The sequence below is a fragment of the Chinchilla lanigera genome, unplaced genomic scaffold (genome assembly GCF_000276665.1).
Source record: "Chinchilla lanigera isolate Chin_1 unplaced genomic scaffold, ChiLan1.0 scaffold00018, whole genome shotgun sequence".
In the NCBI taxonomy this organism is placed as follows: Eukaryota; Metazoa; Chordata; class Mammalia; order Rodentia; family Chinchillidae; genus Chinchilla; species Chinchilla lanigera.
In genome coordinates, this window is record NW_004955419.1 from 28910200 (window position 1) to 28928690 (window position 18491).

Here is an 18491-nt window from a genome sequence, read left to right on the forward strand (position 1 = left end):
TCTTTACCAAAAGATGTTAAATAAATGATAGCTGAATTGAAAGAAGAAAATATTAACTTTCTGATACAACTTGTTGTCCAGGCCTTAAAAACAGTCTGTTCTATTTAATGGAAGTCTTCATATTTCTAAGTATTTATTCAGTGACTCTGGTGGGGCAGGCAATGTGGTAGGAAGAAGACAGTTCTGTTCTTAAGACTTGTCATTTGCAGGGGAATCAGTCAGACTTTATATCGTTATATTACATGTAATATATATACTGCTACAGGGTCAAGTAAAGATAGCTATAAGAACATAGAATAGGGTAGCCTAGGCCGGAGTGGTGGCACATGCCTTTAACAGTCCCAGTCCTCTGGGAGGCTGAGGCAGGAGAATCGCAAATTCAAGCCCATCTGGGCAATTTGGGTACTGAGACCTAGTCCTAAAAAAGCTGGAGATGTAGCTAAGTGTGAAGGCCCTGAGTTCAGTCCCTAGTACCACAAGGCAGTATACATATATATGAGCCTAGACCTTGTGGTTCCGAAGGAAGCAGAGAAGGCTCCCTTAGGAAGAGACAAAGCAAGTAAGATTTGGACAAATAGCAGTTGGCCAGATAGAGTGGAAAACCTTTGGAAACATGGGAAAGCAAAAGTGTATGAGGGAGAAAGAAGGCCAGTATGGCTAAAGTGTGCTGAGAACAGAAGGGCAAGGAACCTTCAGTCCTTTCAGAAACTTAGTGTATTTTCACTGTCCAGAAAGATCCTACTCTGACATCTGCTGGCTAGTGTATACACTGCAGTTTCTATGCCATTCTGCATGAATGTCCCAAGTAACGGCCCTCCTTTTTTGAAAGGCTAAAATAATAAATTTAAAATAAAACACAGCCTTTGTCCTGTTCTGTATTGTGGACATCACTCAGCAGACTGCAAACAGTTGTTATTTACATGTTGCTTGCATGTGCTCATTATTGTAGATACGTGCATATAGCACTGATTGCTTATTTTAGTACAAGATCACAAAAACAAATCATATCTATAAAAGTTGCATAGACTTGTTACTGAAACATAAAGACATTACAGAATCACCTTTGCACTTTTTTGGGGAAGAGAGGGTTGAATTACATCCTCAGCCCTTTTTTTTTTTTTGATACAGTGTCTTGCTAAGTGGCCTGAGCAGGGCTTGAACTTGTGATCTTTCTAACTCAGTCTCCCAGAACACGGGGATTACAGACATGTGCCACTCAGCCAGCTTTACACTTAGTCTCTTGAACACAGTATCTAATGAAATGTTTTTAGTTATAAAATTTGTTTTCAATATTTCCTTTAGAAATAATTCAGTGGTATAACTCAGTGGTAAAGCACTTGTCTAGCATGCTCAAGGTCCTAAGTTTGTGGACTCTGCACCCCAAAACAAAAATACAGCTGCTTTTAATCCAACAATTATTCTAAGACTAAAGATCAACTTTTAGTATGTCTAATCGTTTTCATCTTTTTCTTGGTCACATTAGTAATAGTATTTCATTTTCCACTGCTGCATTTGAAACTCAGTCTTCCACTGGCAGCTGCCTCAAGCATGCAACCACTAATTAGGTTACATATTAAAATAGAAGTTTCATGAACAAAGTGGTTTAGGGACATCAATATGTAATACAAAAATTGTGGGTTGTTTTAAAGTGAAGGTCTGTCTAAATGGGAAAAAACACTAGAATTAGGAGACTGGGTCACAGCTTTGGCTTTTATTACGTAACTACATGAGTCAGATTTTTTAGTTGCAAACACGAAAAATGGCAACTGTAAGGAAAAAAGTATTTTATTAGAAGGATAATAAGCAGTTCAGCATCACCAGGAAGCCTAGATAATCAGGGTTGGGGAACGGGCATTGGAACATCACCTTTTGTCACTTGATCACTCCACAGACCTGCTGCAATGAGGATACCCTCTCTGCTGAGCATTAAGAGATTTCCACTTAGTTTACCAAGGCCAAAGGCACAGAACCCTGAACCCTGCCACTAACGCTGCAGCTAGTGTTGCTATATGAACTCAACTTGCTGTCCCCAAAGACAAATTCTGGAGACCACCTTGTATCTCTGGTTCTCAGTTCAGTCAGGGGCACATTTAATTTGTAGCATTGAGATCATGGAAAGGCAGAGCAACTACCTGGAATTTCTTTCTATAGTGAAAGTCTTGATCCACTTCAAACCTGCTCATAATTCAGGAGCTTCCAAGTGTAGGAGGAAAGTTCAGATCCCAAGCAGCCGAAAAGGATGACATATTCCTTGTGTTAATCCTGGACAAGTCACTCTTCCTGGGTGAGACCAGTTTTTTCTTTACAGCAAAGTTCACATGGCTGAGCAGATTGTGTTTGTTCACTTACTTATTTGGCAATAAATACGAACTATGTGCCAGAGCAGAAACAAGTAGCAAGTCTACTCTAGTCTAATGGAGGAGAAAAGTCACCAGACTTTTGGAGGATGAAGCATGCACAGGACAAGTGAAAGCAGAAGGAAGAGAGGAATCAACTGTAGTTTGCAAATAATGTGCTTATATTTAAATACTTACATAAAACATCAAATCTCCCATGTATTTCGTGATACTTGCACTACTAATCGAAAAGACAAAATGCTTTGGTAGAAAACTGCTATTGAGCTCCTTTTAAAGTTAGCTGTTCTATAGTGATGCCAAAACAAGCAGTAAGTTGGCCAGCACAGGTCCAAAAACTCAAGATTTTAATGTCTTATTGACAGTCATATCAATACTGCTGGTTTTCCTGGCAAGCATGAGGTCCTGAGTTCAATTCCCAGTACCCCCGCACCCCCCCAAAAAAAAGACTGCAGGTTTCATACAATGGGACACTTTTTAAGGGATTAAACATGTAATAGTTTTGGCCGTCATTAATAATAAAGATAAATCAACAAGTTAATGTTTGAGTTTACCCCTGTCCTGATCTGACCTGACCTAAATATGGTTCCTATACTAGGTCTGGCTACTTTGTGTACAGCTTTGTCTTAAACTGTTGTCTTTAGGTTTAGGTATTTTGTTTTTCCAGTTATTAAATACAACGAGAGGCTGGTAGTGTATAGCTCAATGATACATGCTTGTATATTAGCATATTTAAGGTCCTAGGTTCAGTCCCCAGCACTGGAGGGCAGAGGGGAACAGCTACTTGGTAACATAAGCCTCACCCAGCGTCATGCCAAATTCATATAGTAGAGATGAATTACATTTCAATAGGAGACATTATATAGAATTAAGAACTGACAGAGGTCAGTGGGACCAGAGGGATCAGTTATTTCAAAACCTCAATGTGGTGTAATAATTTATTTTCTCAGCATTCTTTGTAAAATTTTTGTAGCTGATATTCTCTTCTAAAATCCAGAGGTTGAATTCAACTGTACTTTTTTTTTTCCTCCCTCTGTAGTTCAGGCTAGCTTTGAGCTCACTATATAGCCCAGATTGGTCTCAAACCTGTGGCGATCCTCCTGCCTCAGCCTCCCAAGTGGTGGGATTATAGGCATATGCCACCATCCGCAGCCCAAGTCCAACTGCTTTTTCAATCACTCCATCTGACAGACAGGCCTCTCAAATTTAGTAAGTCCAAAACTGAGTTCTTGATGATCTCACCTGCACCCCTCCAAATACGTTTGTCTTACAATAGTTCCTGTTTTGACGAATAGCACTTCCATGAGCCCAGTTAGTAGGTTAAGCTAGAAGACTAGGAATCTCCCACGTTTTGCACAGCAAGCCATATTAGACTTTACTTTAAAAATGTATCTCAAGTGCATTTTTTTCCATGTTCGCTATGATTATTCCAGTCCAAATCTTATTAATCTCTTTGCTTCCACTCTCACAGTGTCTTTTCTTCACATAGTAGATGACATAACTCTTTTAAAAGGCACCAAGAGCCAGGTAAATTACTATAATCTGAGCTACTCTGGAGGCTGAGGCAGAAAGGTTGCCAAGTTCAAGACCAGCCTGGATAACATACCCAGACCCGCATCTAAATAAACTGTCAAATCACCCATATTCTCCACACATCAATAGCTTCCTTTTGTATAAAATTTTGAAATCTTTATCATGGCCTGCTAAGTACTGCATGATCTACCTGGTAGCAGTCGCTCAGACTGCTTGTCCCTTAACTCAAAAAGCTTCAAATGGCATTTACATTTCCCAGAGAGCAATCTTTTCTCCTCTACCCTGCCCCACTTGGCCCTAAAGCTTCCACACAGGCTTCCCCTTCCTCCTGCTGTATTTGTCTAATTCTTTACCATTCTCTTAAGAGGTCTTCCCTGACTTCTCTCCCTTTACCTCTAATTTTAAGTTCGTTTCAGGCACTTAAAATAATTGTAAAAGCACATGGTGTAAATGACATTTGATTGGTGTCTGCCTTTCCACCAGAGAATTAATTTCAGGAGAACAGCAAGGATAACAGTATTGTTCACTTCTATGCCGATAATAGGATCAGCAGCAGGTAACACTATAAAACAGCATTTATAGTGCGGCATGAATTATTCCAAGTGCTTTGTACATAATTTAACATATACTCCCAGTGGTCAGTTCAAACAATGAATACAGCCTTTACGTGCCCATCCACAAGGAGCCCACCACCTTCCAAATTCCCTATTACACTGTTAGATAACGTGCTTGGAAGACATCTTTCTACTGACCCCTTCGCAGGCCTCCCTGCAGTTTCCGTCTACTGTTCTATTTCGGCCCCTTGTGGGGCCGCGCAATACAAAGCTCTACAGTCCCTCCTTAAGCTCGCTTTGCAGCACCCGGAGCCTGGCCCGGCCGCATCGCGTCTCCCACGCTGGCCGTAGCCTGCAGAGATTCCTCTGGGCGGCGCTGCTCCGGCCCCGCCCCCGCGCCGGCGCCGCAGCTGCTGCTGCTGCTCCAGGCTTCCCCGCCCCGCGCGTCACGTGACCGCGGCGCCGCCGATGCCTCAGGCAGCTGCGCTCGCCGGGCGGGGCTCGCGGGTGCGGGTTCGCCTGCCCGGCCGCGCGTCGCGGTTCTCCGGCTGCGCTGCGGCTTCCAGAGCGTCGAGGGCCGCGGGAGAGACGGCTCTCTGCGAGGTAAGAGACTGCAACGCTGCCCGCGGGACTCGCCTCCCGGAGCGGGAGCGGCCGAGGGAGGCTCGGACGCCTCAGGGCTGCCTTTGGGGGACGGAGGCTCTGCCTCAGGCGACCGGCCGAGGAGGCACCCCGGTCAGGGCAGAGGCTCAGCGCGTGCTCGGCGGTGGGAGTCGGGCCTGGCTCCCGGGGAAGCGCGCCTCAGGCCGTCGCGGCCCCCGCTTCCCTGCCACCTGGAGGCTCCGCGGCTCGGAGAAGACCGGTGACTTGGTTTCCCCGCCCCGTAAAACCACCGAGCCCGGAGCTTGGCATCTCGGCGGTTGCCTCCAGCCCCGGGGCTTTGCGAGTGTGTAAGAGAAGTCCAAGAGGAAGAGTCCGGTTCTCGGTACTGAAGACCGGGCGCTTACCTGTGTCTTCTGTGTTTTGTGCAAGTCTCGGACCTCTCGTAGATGGCTTCTCCATCTTTGAAGAAAGAGGGATACGCTACAGTGAAGAACAGATAGATGGGAAAATCATTTGAAGAGCCAAAACTCCGGAGTTGGCTCTGGGTTCAAGTTCTAGTTTTTGGCGCGGGGACATAGTTCAGCGACCCAGCCCCTGCCTGGCAAGCACAAGGTCCTGAGTTCAAGTTCTGGTACTAAAAAAAAAAAAAACTTTAAAAAAAGTTCTAGTTCTTCCACTTACTAGTGAAAGAAGAGTGACCTTGAGCCAGATAGATTCCTTTTCTATTAAAAGTGGGTAATAGTGTAGTTCGCTCGTAGTTTGTTGTGAGGATTAAGTGTAAAGGGTGTAGCGCAGTTTGGCACAGAAGGCTCCATAGATAGGGCGAGTAACGTAAGAATTATTAAAATAGTAAGCTAGAGAGTTTTTGTATAATAATAACTCACCAAGGAGTTTTTATGTAATAATCATGCTTCAGTTACTGTATATATGCTCACCCAGACAGTACCGTTTTGATTTGTAGAACCTTCTCCTTCCCCCTTCAGGGCCCCTCTTGCTCTGTTTTACAATTGGCATGTGAACCTGTTGTTCCTACCAAATGAGTCCGGCAGTATGGGAACATTAATTTTCTTGAGCAGATGGGTATCAGATTCCCTCTCAGGAGAAGGAAAAGTGCCAGCCATGTGCTGCCACCAAAAAAAAGCGCAGTACAGTGACTGACTGTCAGAGCTGCGTAGGAAACCGTGTACTTCCGCTGTCTCCTTCTGCAAATAGAGAAACTGGACCCAGAATGAGAATAGGGCTTTGAGTTGCTCAGGACCCAGCAGAGTGTTGAAACTGGCTGGGGGAGAGGATGTGTAAGTTCCACCTTATGTCTGTGTGTACTCAACGAGTATTTATCAAATGCCTACTGTGTGTTTGTACAAGTACTAAGAGCCAGAGATGCAGCTCTGACATGACACACATGGTCTCTGCCCCTATGGAGTTTTTCCTATAGCTAATTATGTTAGTTTGAGGTTATGTAAAATGTAGTGTGTGTGTGTCCATGTGTGTCCATGTGTGTCGCTCTGGTGGTTCTCAGTATGTTTTATAAAAACAGTAAATTCCAGCTCCCTCTGAGCTTGTCTCCAGCAGCTGGCCCCAAGGGACAGAAACAGAAGAGAGTGGGAATTGTTTCATGAGCCTTACAGTTCCAGAACCTTTGCAAAAGTCTGGTGAGATTTGAAAGACTGGAGAATATGCTGTTTTGTTAGAGCTTTGCAGAAAGGATTTTCTTCTGGCCCCCAATGTTCAGATTTCTTTGTGTTTCCCGTTTCAGGCCTCTTACTGTTTTTAGATTTTTGAAAAGAACAGTCTTCACCATAGTGCCTTCATTTTGGTTTCCATGGTTATCCGGGGAATTGTATTTCTATAATAGAACAAATAGCTATTAAGCAATGTATGGTCAAGCCATCACCAGTTCACTAAGGGTTTCTGTTTTCTGGCAGTGGCCTTTTTCTGGGTTTTGTTGTTGTTTTCCAATTGTAGTACTCTTCTTTCCTTTTTTTCCATGTCTCCTTCCATCTTTACTTCAAAAAACATGCCTTGGTGGCATGTTCTGTTGTTGTTGTTTGATACCAGCAATCAAACTCAGGATCTTATGCTTTGCCAGACAGGCGCTGTGCCTCTGAGCCACCTCCTGGGCCCTGGTGGCATGTTTTTTAAGGAGTGGGAATAAGTAGAATGGATAAAAACATGCAGGTAGATCCTGGCCTGAGAATCTTTGGGGCAGATGTGAGAGCCAGATGAATGGGCCTCTGATAAGGGTGTACATGGGGGCTCAGCAGGAGTTCTCAGGTAGGTGGAGTAGGGTCCTGGTAAATCAAGAAGACAGCATATGTGAAAAAAAACAAGGTCTTTTTACAGGCCTTAGTCACAGAGGAATAATAGTACGACAAGCATTTTTTTTCAGTTTGCTTTAACAAATGAATCTCTTGAGTCACCTGTCTTGGGCTTTGTTTGGAATGCCTGCTAATTTCCCTCATTATATTATGTTAGCTTAGTGATTTACTAGTTTCCTTCTCATCTGATATAATGGATGTTGTATACATATATAAAGGTAAGATAAAAAGAGACATTATACTAAAATTTTGTCTTTTTCAGTTTAGATGTTTCACGTGTGTGTTATTTCACAAAATGGGTTCTAATGCAGTCCACATTTCTTTTTTTTTCCCAAGTCCTCTAATGCCCTCATTAGTGAGAATTCCAACAGAGATTAAACAGTCCAAAAGGGTCAGGCTTACCATTACTGTCTAGAGGAAAGACACATTGTTGTTTCTGACACAGCTATGTGGTGTCACTGTAGAAGAACTGTCCTACACAGTCCAGGATGTGTGGTCACTTCTGCTTAATGCCCCTTTTAGGCCAGAGCCCTGCCAGTGCGATCCCATGCTTGGATTCCCAGGTGAAAAGCTTTTTTTAAGTTTATTCAGACATGTGGAACCATTCTCTCCAGTGCACTGTAAATCTGTAGTGTGCTCCTACGCCTGGCCAGCTACTCAGGAGGCCAAGGCAGGAGGATTACTTAGGCCTAGAAGCTCAAGACCATCCTGGAGCAACACGGCAAGACCCTGTCTTGAAAACAATGACAAAACAAACAAAAAACTGATTGTGAGTTGTCTTCAGTATGGTATCTTCTAAATCATAACCTCCTCCCCCATATGAAACCACTATCTTGATTTTTGTAATAATCATGTCTTGACCTTTCTTCATAGTTTTATCCTGTGTATTTACATCCCTAAACAATATACTTCAGTTTTACTAGTTTAAATTCATACATATTTTGCATTTTATATTTTGCTCTTTTTGCTAAATTTGTTAACATCCATTCATGTGGCAGTCTCACACTTTTCGTTGCTAGCAATGTTTGTTGGTATGAAGAATCACAGTATGTTTATTTTATAGTGGATAGATACTTGCACTGCCTGTAGCATCTGACTGCCAGGAACATTCTTAGATATATTCTGTTGTGTATGTGAACAGCTTCTTTATGTTATATGGATTGGAGTGGAATTACTTTGCTAGATAATGCCAGTTTTCTAAGTATTTATATAGACTTATTTTCCTCCCAGAGTGTATGAGTTCCACTTGCTTCACATCCTTGCAAATACTTCTTTTGTCAATTTTTGATGTTTAGCTATTTGTGAATGTGTCATCATACCTCCAGATAAGAGAAGAACAGAGCAGGCCATGTAGAGTGTAGCTGAGATTGTGAGATGAGTGAAGATCCACAGACTCCAACAGCTGAGATCCTTAAAGCTGCTGTGGATCTAGAGTTTTCATTTTCAATTTGGGAAACCCAGCCCTACCAAGGTCTTATTCCTGCATTTCTATAAGATTCTATCATCCCTAATAGACCATCCTTAATAGGACTTGATAAGCCCTCCCTTATTTATACTTGGAATCAAAAACGCCCTGGAACAGATGTTTAGAACTTGAGGGCAGTCCCCACCTGTGTAAATTTCTGTTACCACTAATGCTGTTCCAGTCTTCCTGTTCTGAATAACAGAATTTATTCCGTTTGCCACTGGATGGTTGGGAGCTACAAATCTTGTCTCAGAAAAAATGCTTTTACAGCCACCGCTTGGCCTGGTAGTGAGCGTCTGCGTTGTAGGCCAAGGAGGTATCAGTGAGCCCTGCTCCCTCTGTATTTCTGTATTTCCTACCTCACAGCAGAAAACTCTAACTGAACTGATAGGTGGAATTTATTTTTCCCCCTAGGATGCAGAGAGGGTTGTTTTTTGTTTTTTTTTTGTTTTGGTTTTTCTCCGGTACCGGGAACCGAACTCACGACCTTGCGCTTGCCAGGCAGGCGCGAGGGTTGGTTTAAAATATGCAGAGAATAGGACTTAGGGAAAGAGCACGGCATAGTAGAGAGGGAATCCTTCACCATTTACTGTGTTTGCTGCTACTCATCAGGCACAGTGTTAACTGCTTTCCAGCTATTCATCCTACTAACAACTCCCTAAGGTAATATTACCCCCATTTTTATAGATGAGGAAGAAGAGACAGAGATGGTCTGAATCCACTGATTGTGTAAAATACCAGTCACTTGATGTGGAATTGCCTCAAGCTGAATAATTAAAGAGAAGTGGCTGGGAAGCAATTGGAGGCTGGGTGGGAGATGAGAAGTAGTGGAAAAGGGACACTGATCAGATAGTTCTCTCCGCAGAATAGGACAACTGGGGGAGGCCAGAGAGAAATGACCCTAACATCTAGGTTGGTTAGAGTCCACTTGCCAGGCACAGGTGCACTGGTTTTGCATAGTTTCTGGCTTGAGGTCCTTAATCTCTGGGTCAGGCTTTCTAATAGTGCTGCTTTGTGACTCCAGCTCGTACACCGTGTGATACTCTAGAGGGCATAACACCGCAGGATTAACAACATTCTTATTTCATGAACTACAAGTGTATCTATCTGTGATGGTGAGGCTAGGAGGCCCTTATTGTCATTTCACAGTTAGGGAGCCCCATACTCCAAGCAGGTGGTTGTGCACAGGATTTAGATTCAGTCCTGATTAGGAACCCAGCTGTGTTGCTTAGTAACTAGGTAAAAACTGAGGAACTCTTAACTCCAAGACTGCTGATATATTTTGGGTTGTTTCAAGTGCTATTGAGATGACCCATACCAGTAATGGCGAATCTTTTAGAGCTTTCAGTGGAACAAATGGCACACATTCCATGGATTCACCACCACTGATATACAAAGAACCTGGCATTTAATAAGCCTTCAAAACAACTTCCCTGTCCTTTTAAGGTTGCTCATCGAGTGTATGAGAATGAGGCCTCAGGCCAAGGTCTTAGGGTTCCCTGCCCCATGCCGCCTCCTACATGAACACAGTGAAGAGCCAGTGTGCTGAAGGAAAGAAGGGGGGCCCCTATGGCTCTGGGCCCCTCAGAAAGCACCACACACTTGTCTCAGAACAGCATTCTGGGTTATGTCATTAAATTTCAGAGCTGAAAATAAGAAACAGCTGGTTATTTCCCAGGCTGAAGAGAACTGAGCTTTGAAGAAATTATGAAAAGGCCAGCTGAGATATTTGTCATCTTCAAAAATTTAAGTTTTGTTTCATTTCCATTAGAGAGAGAGAAAATAGGCATGTCTATGGGGCTCTTTTGTTTCATATTTTACTGTCTAGTACTTTAGAACAGTTTCAAACTAAAATCCACAGAAGTAGAGAAATCTACTTCAGCCTGAAGATTTTAAATCATTCACCCATTATATTACTCAGTAATGTGGTTTGTGCTTCGTTATTTGGTGCTTTGTATGCCTCATAATGTTGGGGGGGACTCTTCTCTGCTCCTGCTACTCCATAGAGATCTGAGCTAGATCCTTTTCCCTATGTTATGGTTTGTGTCTGAATGTCCCCTCAAAGCTTCATGCAGTCAAGGGTCAGGCTTCTAGACTGACTGGGTCCAGTGCTGGGATTATGGGTGTGAGTGCTACACCTGCCCTAGAGTGGGTAGTTTGCATACAATATAAGGGAGGAAAGAGGCTTGCTTGCTCTTCTTCCCTTTTTGCTCTTATTGCTTTTGCTGTTTTCCACGGCCATGAACCGTTGCCCTCTGCCATGTGCCACTCTGTCTTGGAGCCAGCCAAGTATGGACTAAAACTTCCACTAACTGTGAGCTAAATAAACCTTTCCTTCCTTAATTTTCAGTGTCAGGTATTTTGTCTCAACAATAAAAAAAAAAGTAACCAAGACACTCTACCTACTTTTTTTTTTAAACTAAAAACTAAGCTCTCAGGTTTTGATATGAAGATGGCCTCCTCTAGGTAGAAAGCAAGTATGTTTTCTTCATTATACATTCTGTTAGGTCCCTCACATTGTACCCTGCCCAACTTGAAGAGAAAAACTCCAACAGATAACCAGTCTGTTCAAAGGGAAAGCACCTCACTCAGCTCAAGAGACTAAAGTAAATCTGTCTATCACGGTGGTGGTTCCCAGGCCTACTTGTCAGGCTTACAGGAAACCTCGTAAGTCTACAGATGCGATGCTGTGCTGTAAATCAGCAACATGCCGATGTTCTGCTGCACTTCCCTCCCCCAGAGGCACCAATCACCCCTGAGAAACTTAAATTTTCCACCTTCCTCAGTGGAATTTACCCCTCCCATACCTAAAATAGTCTATAAAGTAGGCCCCCTACCTGTGTTGGGGCCAACGGCTTTCTTGCCCTTAGCTGGGTTGCACCCAACCTGAAATAAAGATATCGCTGTTTGCTTCAGTATTGCCTATTGTAGTGGTCTTGGTCATTGCTCAGGGTCTAGCCTCACACATTTATTGTACATGAAAGCAGAGTTCAGACATCTGCCCTCAAGATTAGCTAGTGAGGGGGAAGCAGAGCCTCAACTAGAATGTGAAGCCCTTTAGGTCCATCTTGTCTGAGTGAGGGGGTGGAGGCTTTTGTGCAGGGGCTCAAAGCAGCTGTCACTTCTCCCAAATTAACTAGCAATTCTTTTTACTTGGCCAGCGGGGTCCTGGTGAACTAGCTGACCTTTCTTGGTGACCCTTTTGGACTCCTGGAGCTGCAGCCGGATTTTACTAAGAACTGTGTCCTTGGCCTTGCTAGAGGCTCCCTACTTGGGCTTTTGTTGACACTGTTTCCTCTGCCCTTGTCCCCCTCCTCCGGATGCCCCCATCCTACCCATGTCTTGATTCCAACTCTGATGCCCACTCATCCATGAAGTTTGGCTTTCTGCTTAAACCACAGTCTTGGAGTCAGGGTTGGCTTCAATGGCTTTGCTCCTCTGCTCTCTGCGTGAGTTGGGGCAAGTCTCTGGTCACTTAAGTTATCTCTGGCTGAATTCCTTCCCCTGTCAAATGCAGACAGTTCTGCTTTTAATCAGTGGTTCTCAAACTTAGGTTGCACTCAAGTTCCCTGGTAATTTTGTTAAAATGTAGTTCTGATTCAGTAGGAATGGGTAGGGCCCAATATGTGGCATTCCTCACAAACTCCTAGGTCCTGGACTACATTTTGAGTTGTACAGCTCTAAAGAGATTTGTTGAGATAAGATAAAACAATGCATAAAAAACCCTCAACCTTGTGCCATTCAAACGTTAGTGCTTAGTAAGTGGAACTGCTGCTGTTTTTGTTGTCTTCTGTTATTGTTGGCCAGTTTTCCTAGCTGGAGGTCACATTTTTATTCTTTAAACAAGTTTTCCTTCTTTCATGGCATTAAGTGCTTTTTCCTTGTACTATGTTTCATTTTGTTTTTGTTGTTGCTGGTTTTTAGTGGGGGGGTTTGCTTTTGTATTTAGTAGACCTACCAGACTGGAAAGCAAAGTCTCTCTGATTTCTTACTGATCCCATCACACTTCTCACCACTTGGTCTCATACAGAGCAAGTGTTGAATACATGTTTGGGTTTTATTTCCACTTTTTATTCCACAAGTTTCAATGTGGCAGTAGAATGTCCGTAGCTATTGATCTGAATGGTCTCAGCAATGTTAATACATCCTATAATGACGTGGGCTGTCATTCTTTCAGTATTAAACACCCGCTATGGGTTAGGCCTAGATCCAGGCATAATACAAAGCAATGATACAAAACTTCTGCATTTAAGGACCTTACATTTTACTGAGGGGAGATGGACAAGGAATAAAGAAAAGCATGTTACACTTAAATCATAAGCTCCTTGAGGACAGAGGTTGTATTTCATTCGCCACAGTCTATGGTCTCATGGTAGGTGTCCAGGCATAGTGTCACTCGGCTGTGCCTGGTCTGCATGTGCTGTTGCACTCTTCATAGGGTTGAGCCCAGTAGTGTAAGCCATTATTTCTCATGTCCTCTTCGCTCACCCCACATATCCACATGAAAGCATTAGTGAGCTATGAAGATGTTATTACTGATTTTATGGGGAAGGCAAAGAAAGGGCTTTCTGTTACATCCTAAACAAACAGCTTAAAACTCTCTATTCAGGACCCCTGTTGAGCACTATTAATACCAAAAGTATGCTCTGCCAACCCTTTCCCCCTGTATCTTCTAGATGTAGATTTTTAGGAATACTTATTTCTCTGCCATCCTGCTGCTGAACAAACTAAGCAGCCCCAAGAACCCACTTTCTCAGAAGTAGTAAGGGTATACACAGCCAAACCCAACAAGGCAAAACTTTCCTTCCAGTTACTTCTGGGCAGAAAAACTAGTTTTCTAGGGTGTTCACTCCCTCTGTCTCCTTTGCCATTGCATGCCCTTTAGATGTTGGTCACCAGGTCACCCCTCCCATACCTCCTCTCTTTTCACTCTGCTGCTAGTGATCTCATCTGTGTCAGGGGTTGAAATATTCTTGAGATCTCTATTCAAATGTCATTTCCCCAAAGACCTTCCTTAACAACCTTGTCTAAAATAACATCAACATATGTATGTGTGCACATGTACCTCTTAGCCTGCTTTACTTTTCTTCGTAGCATTTATGTTAATATTGTTTATTTATACCTCTGCAGAATCACAAGTTCGAACCCAGTCTGGGTTTTATCCCTAGTACTGCCATATATAACGTGGGGACTTTTTCTTGTTTACCACTTTTCAGTACTTGAAACAGTCCCAGGCTCATAGTGGGCAATCAACAAATACTTATCAAATAAATGATGTTTTTTTTTGCTTTAGAAATTCTCAAAATAATCATGAAGTGCAGCAAAATAGCCATATTTAGCCTCAGTTCTGAGGTGAGGAAGTAGCCTCAGTGAGATAAAAAGGACTTACCTCAGGGGACAGGACTAGGAAGCAGGAGAGGCAAGTCTTGTGAGTCTTACCTCCCAAGATGGAGCCTCTGCCTCCCACTGAAGCCGGGGACCTAGGTGGCCCAGAGGCATGTGGGTACCTCCAGTGGGAGGATAAGAGGGAGGGAGCCACACTCAGGGAAGCCTGAGCTCACACTCTTGGGAACACATAAAAAAATGAAAGCTTTCAAACCGTAATTCAGGACCTGCTCCCTACCAGCCCAAACATTGTTTTTCTAGTTCTTCAACAGGTGCCACACTAAAGGTATACAGGCCCTGGGGGACATTCCTTACTTTTTAATTTCACACCGAGGGGCCCCAGTGGCAAGAAGGAAGGGCAGAACTTCAAGAACACATTTTTAGAAAGTATTATCTGGTTATGGAAATCTCTATTGTTACATGAATCCCCATGGATTCATGCAAAATCCCCATGGATTTTATATTGTAAATAAAACCAAATTGAACAGTAAGTATAACATTTGAATAAAAAGAAATCTTTATCTAAGCTCAGAATAGATCCTGAGCTGAGAATAATTGGCTTCATTTTAGATTTAGACTTATGGAGTTGGGAGCACAGGCAAAATTGCAGGAAGAGAAGGCAAGCCAGAAGGATGGAAACTAACCCGCTGGGACATCTGCCTTTCCCTGAGAGGCCAGGTACTAGTCCACTTGCTTCCCACTGCAGGCAGACTTCTTGGAACCCCAAGAAAACTGAAGCCCCAGGAGTTTCTGTGTCCAGTGCTGTCTTAGCCTTTTTCTATTGGTCTAATAAAATATTTGAGAGCAGATAACTGATTAAAAAAAAATACAGGCTTATTTCTTTGGTGGTTCTAGAGATTGAGAAGTCCAAGAGCATGCCAGGTGCACTGGCATGTACTCATAGTTCCAACTACTTGGGAGGCTGTGGTAGGAGGATTACTTGACACCATGAGTTGGAAGACACCCAAGGCAACATAGTGAGACCCCATTAAAAAAAGAGTTCAAGAGTAGGGCACCAGCATCTGATCAGCATCTCGTGAGGGCTTTTGGCTAGATCATAACATGGCAGAGAGCATCATGTGGTAAGAGAATAAGTGTGCTAGAGCTTGGTTCTCTGTATCTCTTGTAAAGTTATGCATGCCTTCGTGGTAGCTTTATTCTCATGACCTCATCTAATTTATTTACCTCTCAATGGCCTCAACTCCAAAGGCCATTAATATGTGACTTGGAAATTTAAGTTTCCAACACATGAATTCCAGGGGACACACTCAAATCATAACAGTGCCTTTGCCCCAAATTTCCCAGACACCCACACATCATGCTGAGATAAAGAAATGGTCATTCAATATTTTCAGAATTATGAGTTTCTGTCTTCACTCTTCCACTAATTTAACATACCTCTCCTGGATGGATATCCTCAAAATATACCCCTAATCATGCCACTTGCCTCCTGAAGATCCTGTAATAGACAGAGCACCAGCTCTGAGTCAGGTATTCATGTCCCTTATCTATATGAAGCATGTAAGACAGTAGAACTTCAGTGGCTCCAGGGAGACAGAACCAAGTACAGCCAGGGAAGTAATTAAGACTTAGCTGCTGGCTTAGTTTTGGAAAGAATACTGAAGTCACTGCAGAATAGTCACAGAATGGCCAATCTCAGGTGTTCAGGGGCTTCATAAAATAGTGCTATTTAGAGCTTAACGTGCTGTTCTCAAGTTCTTAATGCTTTAACCCCAAAGGTTTATTTTTGTGCATGGTATTTGTCCATTTTGGCATGGCAGTACTCTTGCTTAAGCTAATCACTTAGGGATTCAGGCTACCATAGTAGCTATCTTCTCAAATGTTGCCAGGTGCTATCTCAGAGAAAAGAGCTTTAGAAAATCTTAACTGCACTAGTTGAGAAGCAGCTCATCTCTTCCATTCAAGCCTGTTGGCTAGTACTAGTAATGTGGCCCTTCCACCTATAGAAGGTATCAGAGTGTGCAATCCTGTTTTGTGCCTCAGAGGGAAAACTGAAAAGGGTTGATGAAGGGTACTAATTACCAACAAAATGTACATTAGATTTTTTGATCATCACAAGTCTTTGGAGTAGTAATCAAGATCCCCCAAATGAGGAAACAGCAACTGTGGCCAAAAGAGGTTAGGTTGCTTGCTCAAGGTCACCTACAACTTGATCTCAGGTCTTTTGACTTTAAGATTGTTAGTCTTTGCATAGTATAGGGAGGGCTGCATCACCGAAAGAGTTGAAACTGAGGAGGAGAGCCGGGCGTGGTGGCACACGCCTGTAATTCCAGCACTTGGGAGGCTGAGGCAGGAGGATCCTTGTGAGATCGAGACCAGCCTAGGCTACAAAGTGAGCTCAAGGCCAGCCTGAGCTGCATATCGAGACCCTGTCTCAAAAAGCCAAAAAAAAAGAAACTGAGGAGGAGAGCCACTTACAGGTTAAGGTGTGTGTGTATCACAGTCACCAAGGAGATTGCTAAAACACGTAATTGGTTCTATTCCAGAGACTGATTCTAGAGGTCCAAAGGAGCTAGGAACAACCCTTGGGTGACTGACCATCTTCAGTAGATGGTCAAGAGCCATGACTGGAAAACCACTACTATAGAGAGTTCAACCAAGTGTGGTTCAGAGCTTTTCTTTGCTTTTGAGCTTTGTAAGCTGCACTAGTGCATACTTCTTTCTATTCCATTAATATTAGCTATATTGATTTGCTATTATCTGGAAGGTGGGTATCATTTTTTTTCTCATTCTAGTGTCCCTCAACTCCTTAAGAGCCACATTTGCAAAAACACATGAAAAAAAGAATAAAGGAAATTTTTATTCTTTAATTTCTTATTCACATTGAAACTTTAAGAATCTCTGTGCAGGAATCTCAGGGCCTGGGTTCCAGGGTGGGGGCCTCCAAACCAGGAAGATATTTTCCCTGAGGTTGCACACTGCAAAGGGAATAAGACCAAAGGGACACAAACCTGTAGAGGGATTCTAGGTGGTCATAAAGTCATACATTCATTCTCCCTTTGCCTGGAATGGGTCACAAGACACAGACTTACGTGAAGACTACTAGTCCCTGTTTGATTTTGATGCAGGAGTGAACAAAAACTGTACCTGTCCCCTAGTAGGACTTTGTCTCCACCGGATCTCCCACTCAGAAATTTGGTTTGCTGAGGAAAGATCCAGTACTGGAGGAAGAAGATGCTGCAGCTATGCTCAGTGCCACACAGACCCTCTCAGAAGAGGAGCAAGATGAGCTGAGAAGAGAGCTAGCAAAGCTAGATGAAAGACAAACTGTGTCTCAAGTGTTAGCAGCAAAAGAGAAGCATGTAGCAGAGATCAAGCAGAAACTTGGGGTCAGATGACTACAGGAGCTAAAGCAGAACATTGCCAAAGGGTGCCAAGATGTGAGCCCAACGTCCACATACAAGACCTCTGAAACTTAATCTCAGATTGGACAGAGGCTTCAGCTGCCATTGCCTCTGTCATCACCAAAAAATTGGAAGACATAAAAATACTTCCCAACTTTCAAGTCATTTGAAGAAAAGGTTAAAAACTTGGTGTAAAGTAGAGGGAACCAAGCCTGCTGATGGTGATCTTGGAGAAGTGTGGAATTCAATTGCAAATGCTAGTGCCACTCCCATGAAGTCGCCTCCAGAACAGACTCAGGAGAGTCTATCAAATTCCTAGCTTGTCTACATTGATTGCCATGGCTTTACATATTTCTTTGACCAAATTGTGAGTTAAACAAAATGAAAATATCTTCCACCTCTACTCCTAGGAAACATCATGAATGTGCACTCAAGGTCCTTTACTGGGAGGCTGAGGCAGGAGGTGAGTTTGAGAACAACCTGGGCTACATAGTGAGTTCAAGGCCAGCCTAAACTACATAGCAAGACGCTGTCTCAAAAAATAAAAACAGAACAAACAAACAAAAAAACAAAAAAACCACAGATAGTATCTGGAGACTTGATAGGATGATCTGAGAAGCTTCATGCTCATAGCTGCTTTCCTACTTTATAGAATTGCTCTGAATGCAAGATACTACTTAGATCTCTCTCTTCTAGATGATTTTTTTTCCTTCTTTGACTCTCTGTATATTTGATTCCTAACTAAAATTATTCTTTTAGATTTTCTGAATCTTGGTTATTAAAAGTTTCTGTGCATTTTATTTACAGTACATTTAAGGGAAGAATTACCAGCTACAAAAACTTTTGAGCAAACACTGTTTAAAGGTGGGGATGCCAGACTAAAGTAAACAGCCCTAAATTCAATTTATTATAGT

The 18491-nt window shown here is 43.0% G+C and overlaps 1 protein-coding gene and 1 pseudogene across 1 annotated transcript in view; both read left to right on the forward strand.

The window, feature by feature from the left end:
- The first annotated feature begins 4883 nt into the window (after positions 1-4883).
- The window catches only part of Fbxo10 (F-box protein 10), a 54292-nt gene continuing 40684 nt past the window's right edge, over positions 4884-18491 (forward strand). Inside the window, exon 1 of the mRNA XM_005382877.2 lies at positions 4884-5044. Within this exon, the coding sequence (XP_005382934.1) occupies positions 4910-5044 (135 nt within the window). The 5' untranslated portion in view covers positions 4884-4909. The remainder of the gene's footprint in view (positions 5045-18491) is intronic.
- Positions 7294-18079, forward strand: LOC102017342 (annotated as a pseudogene).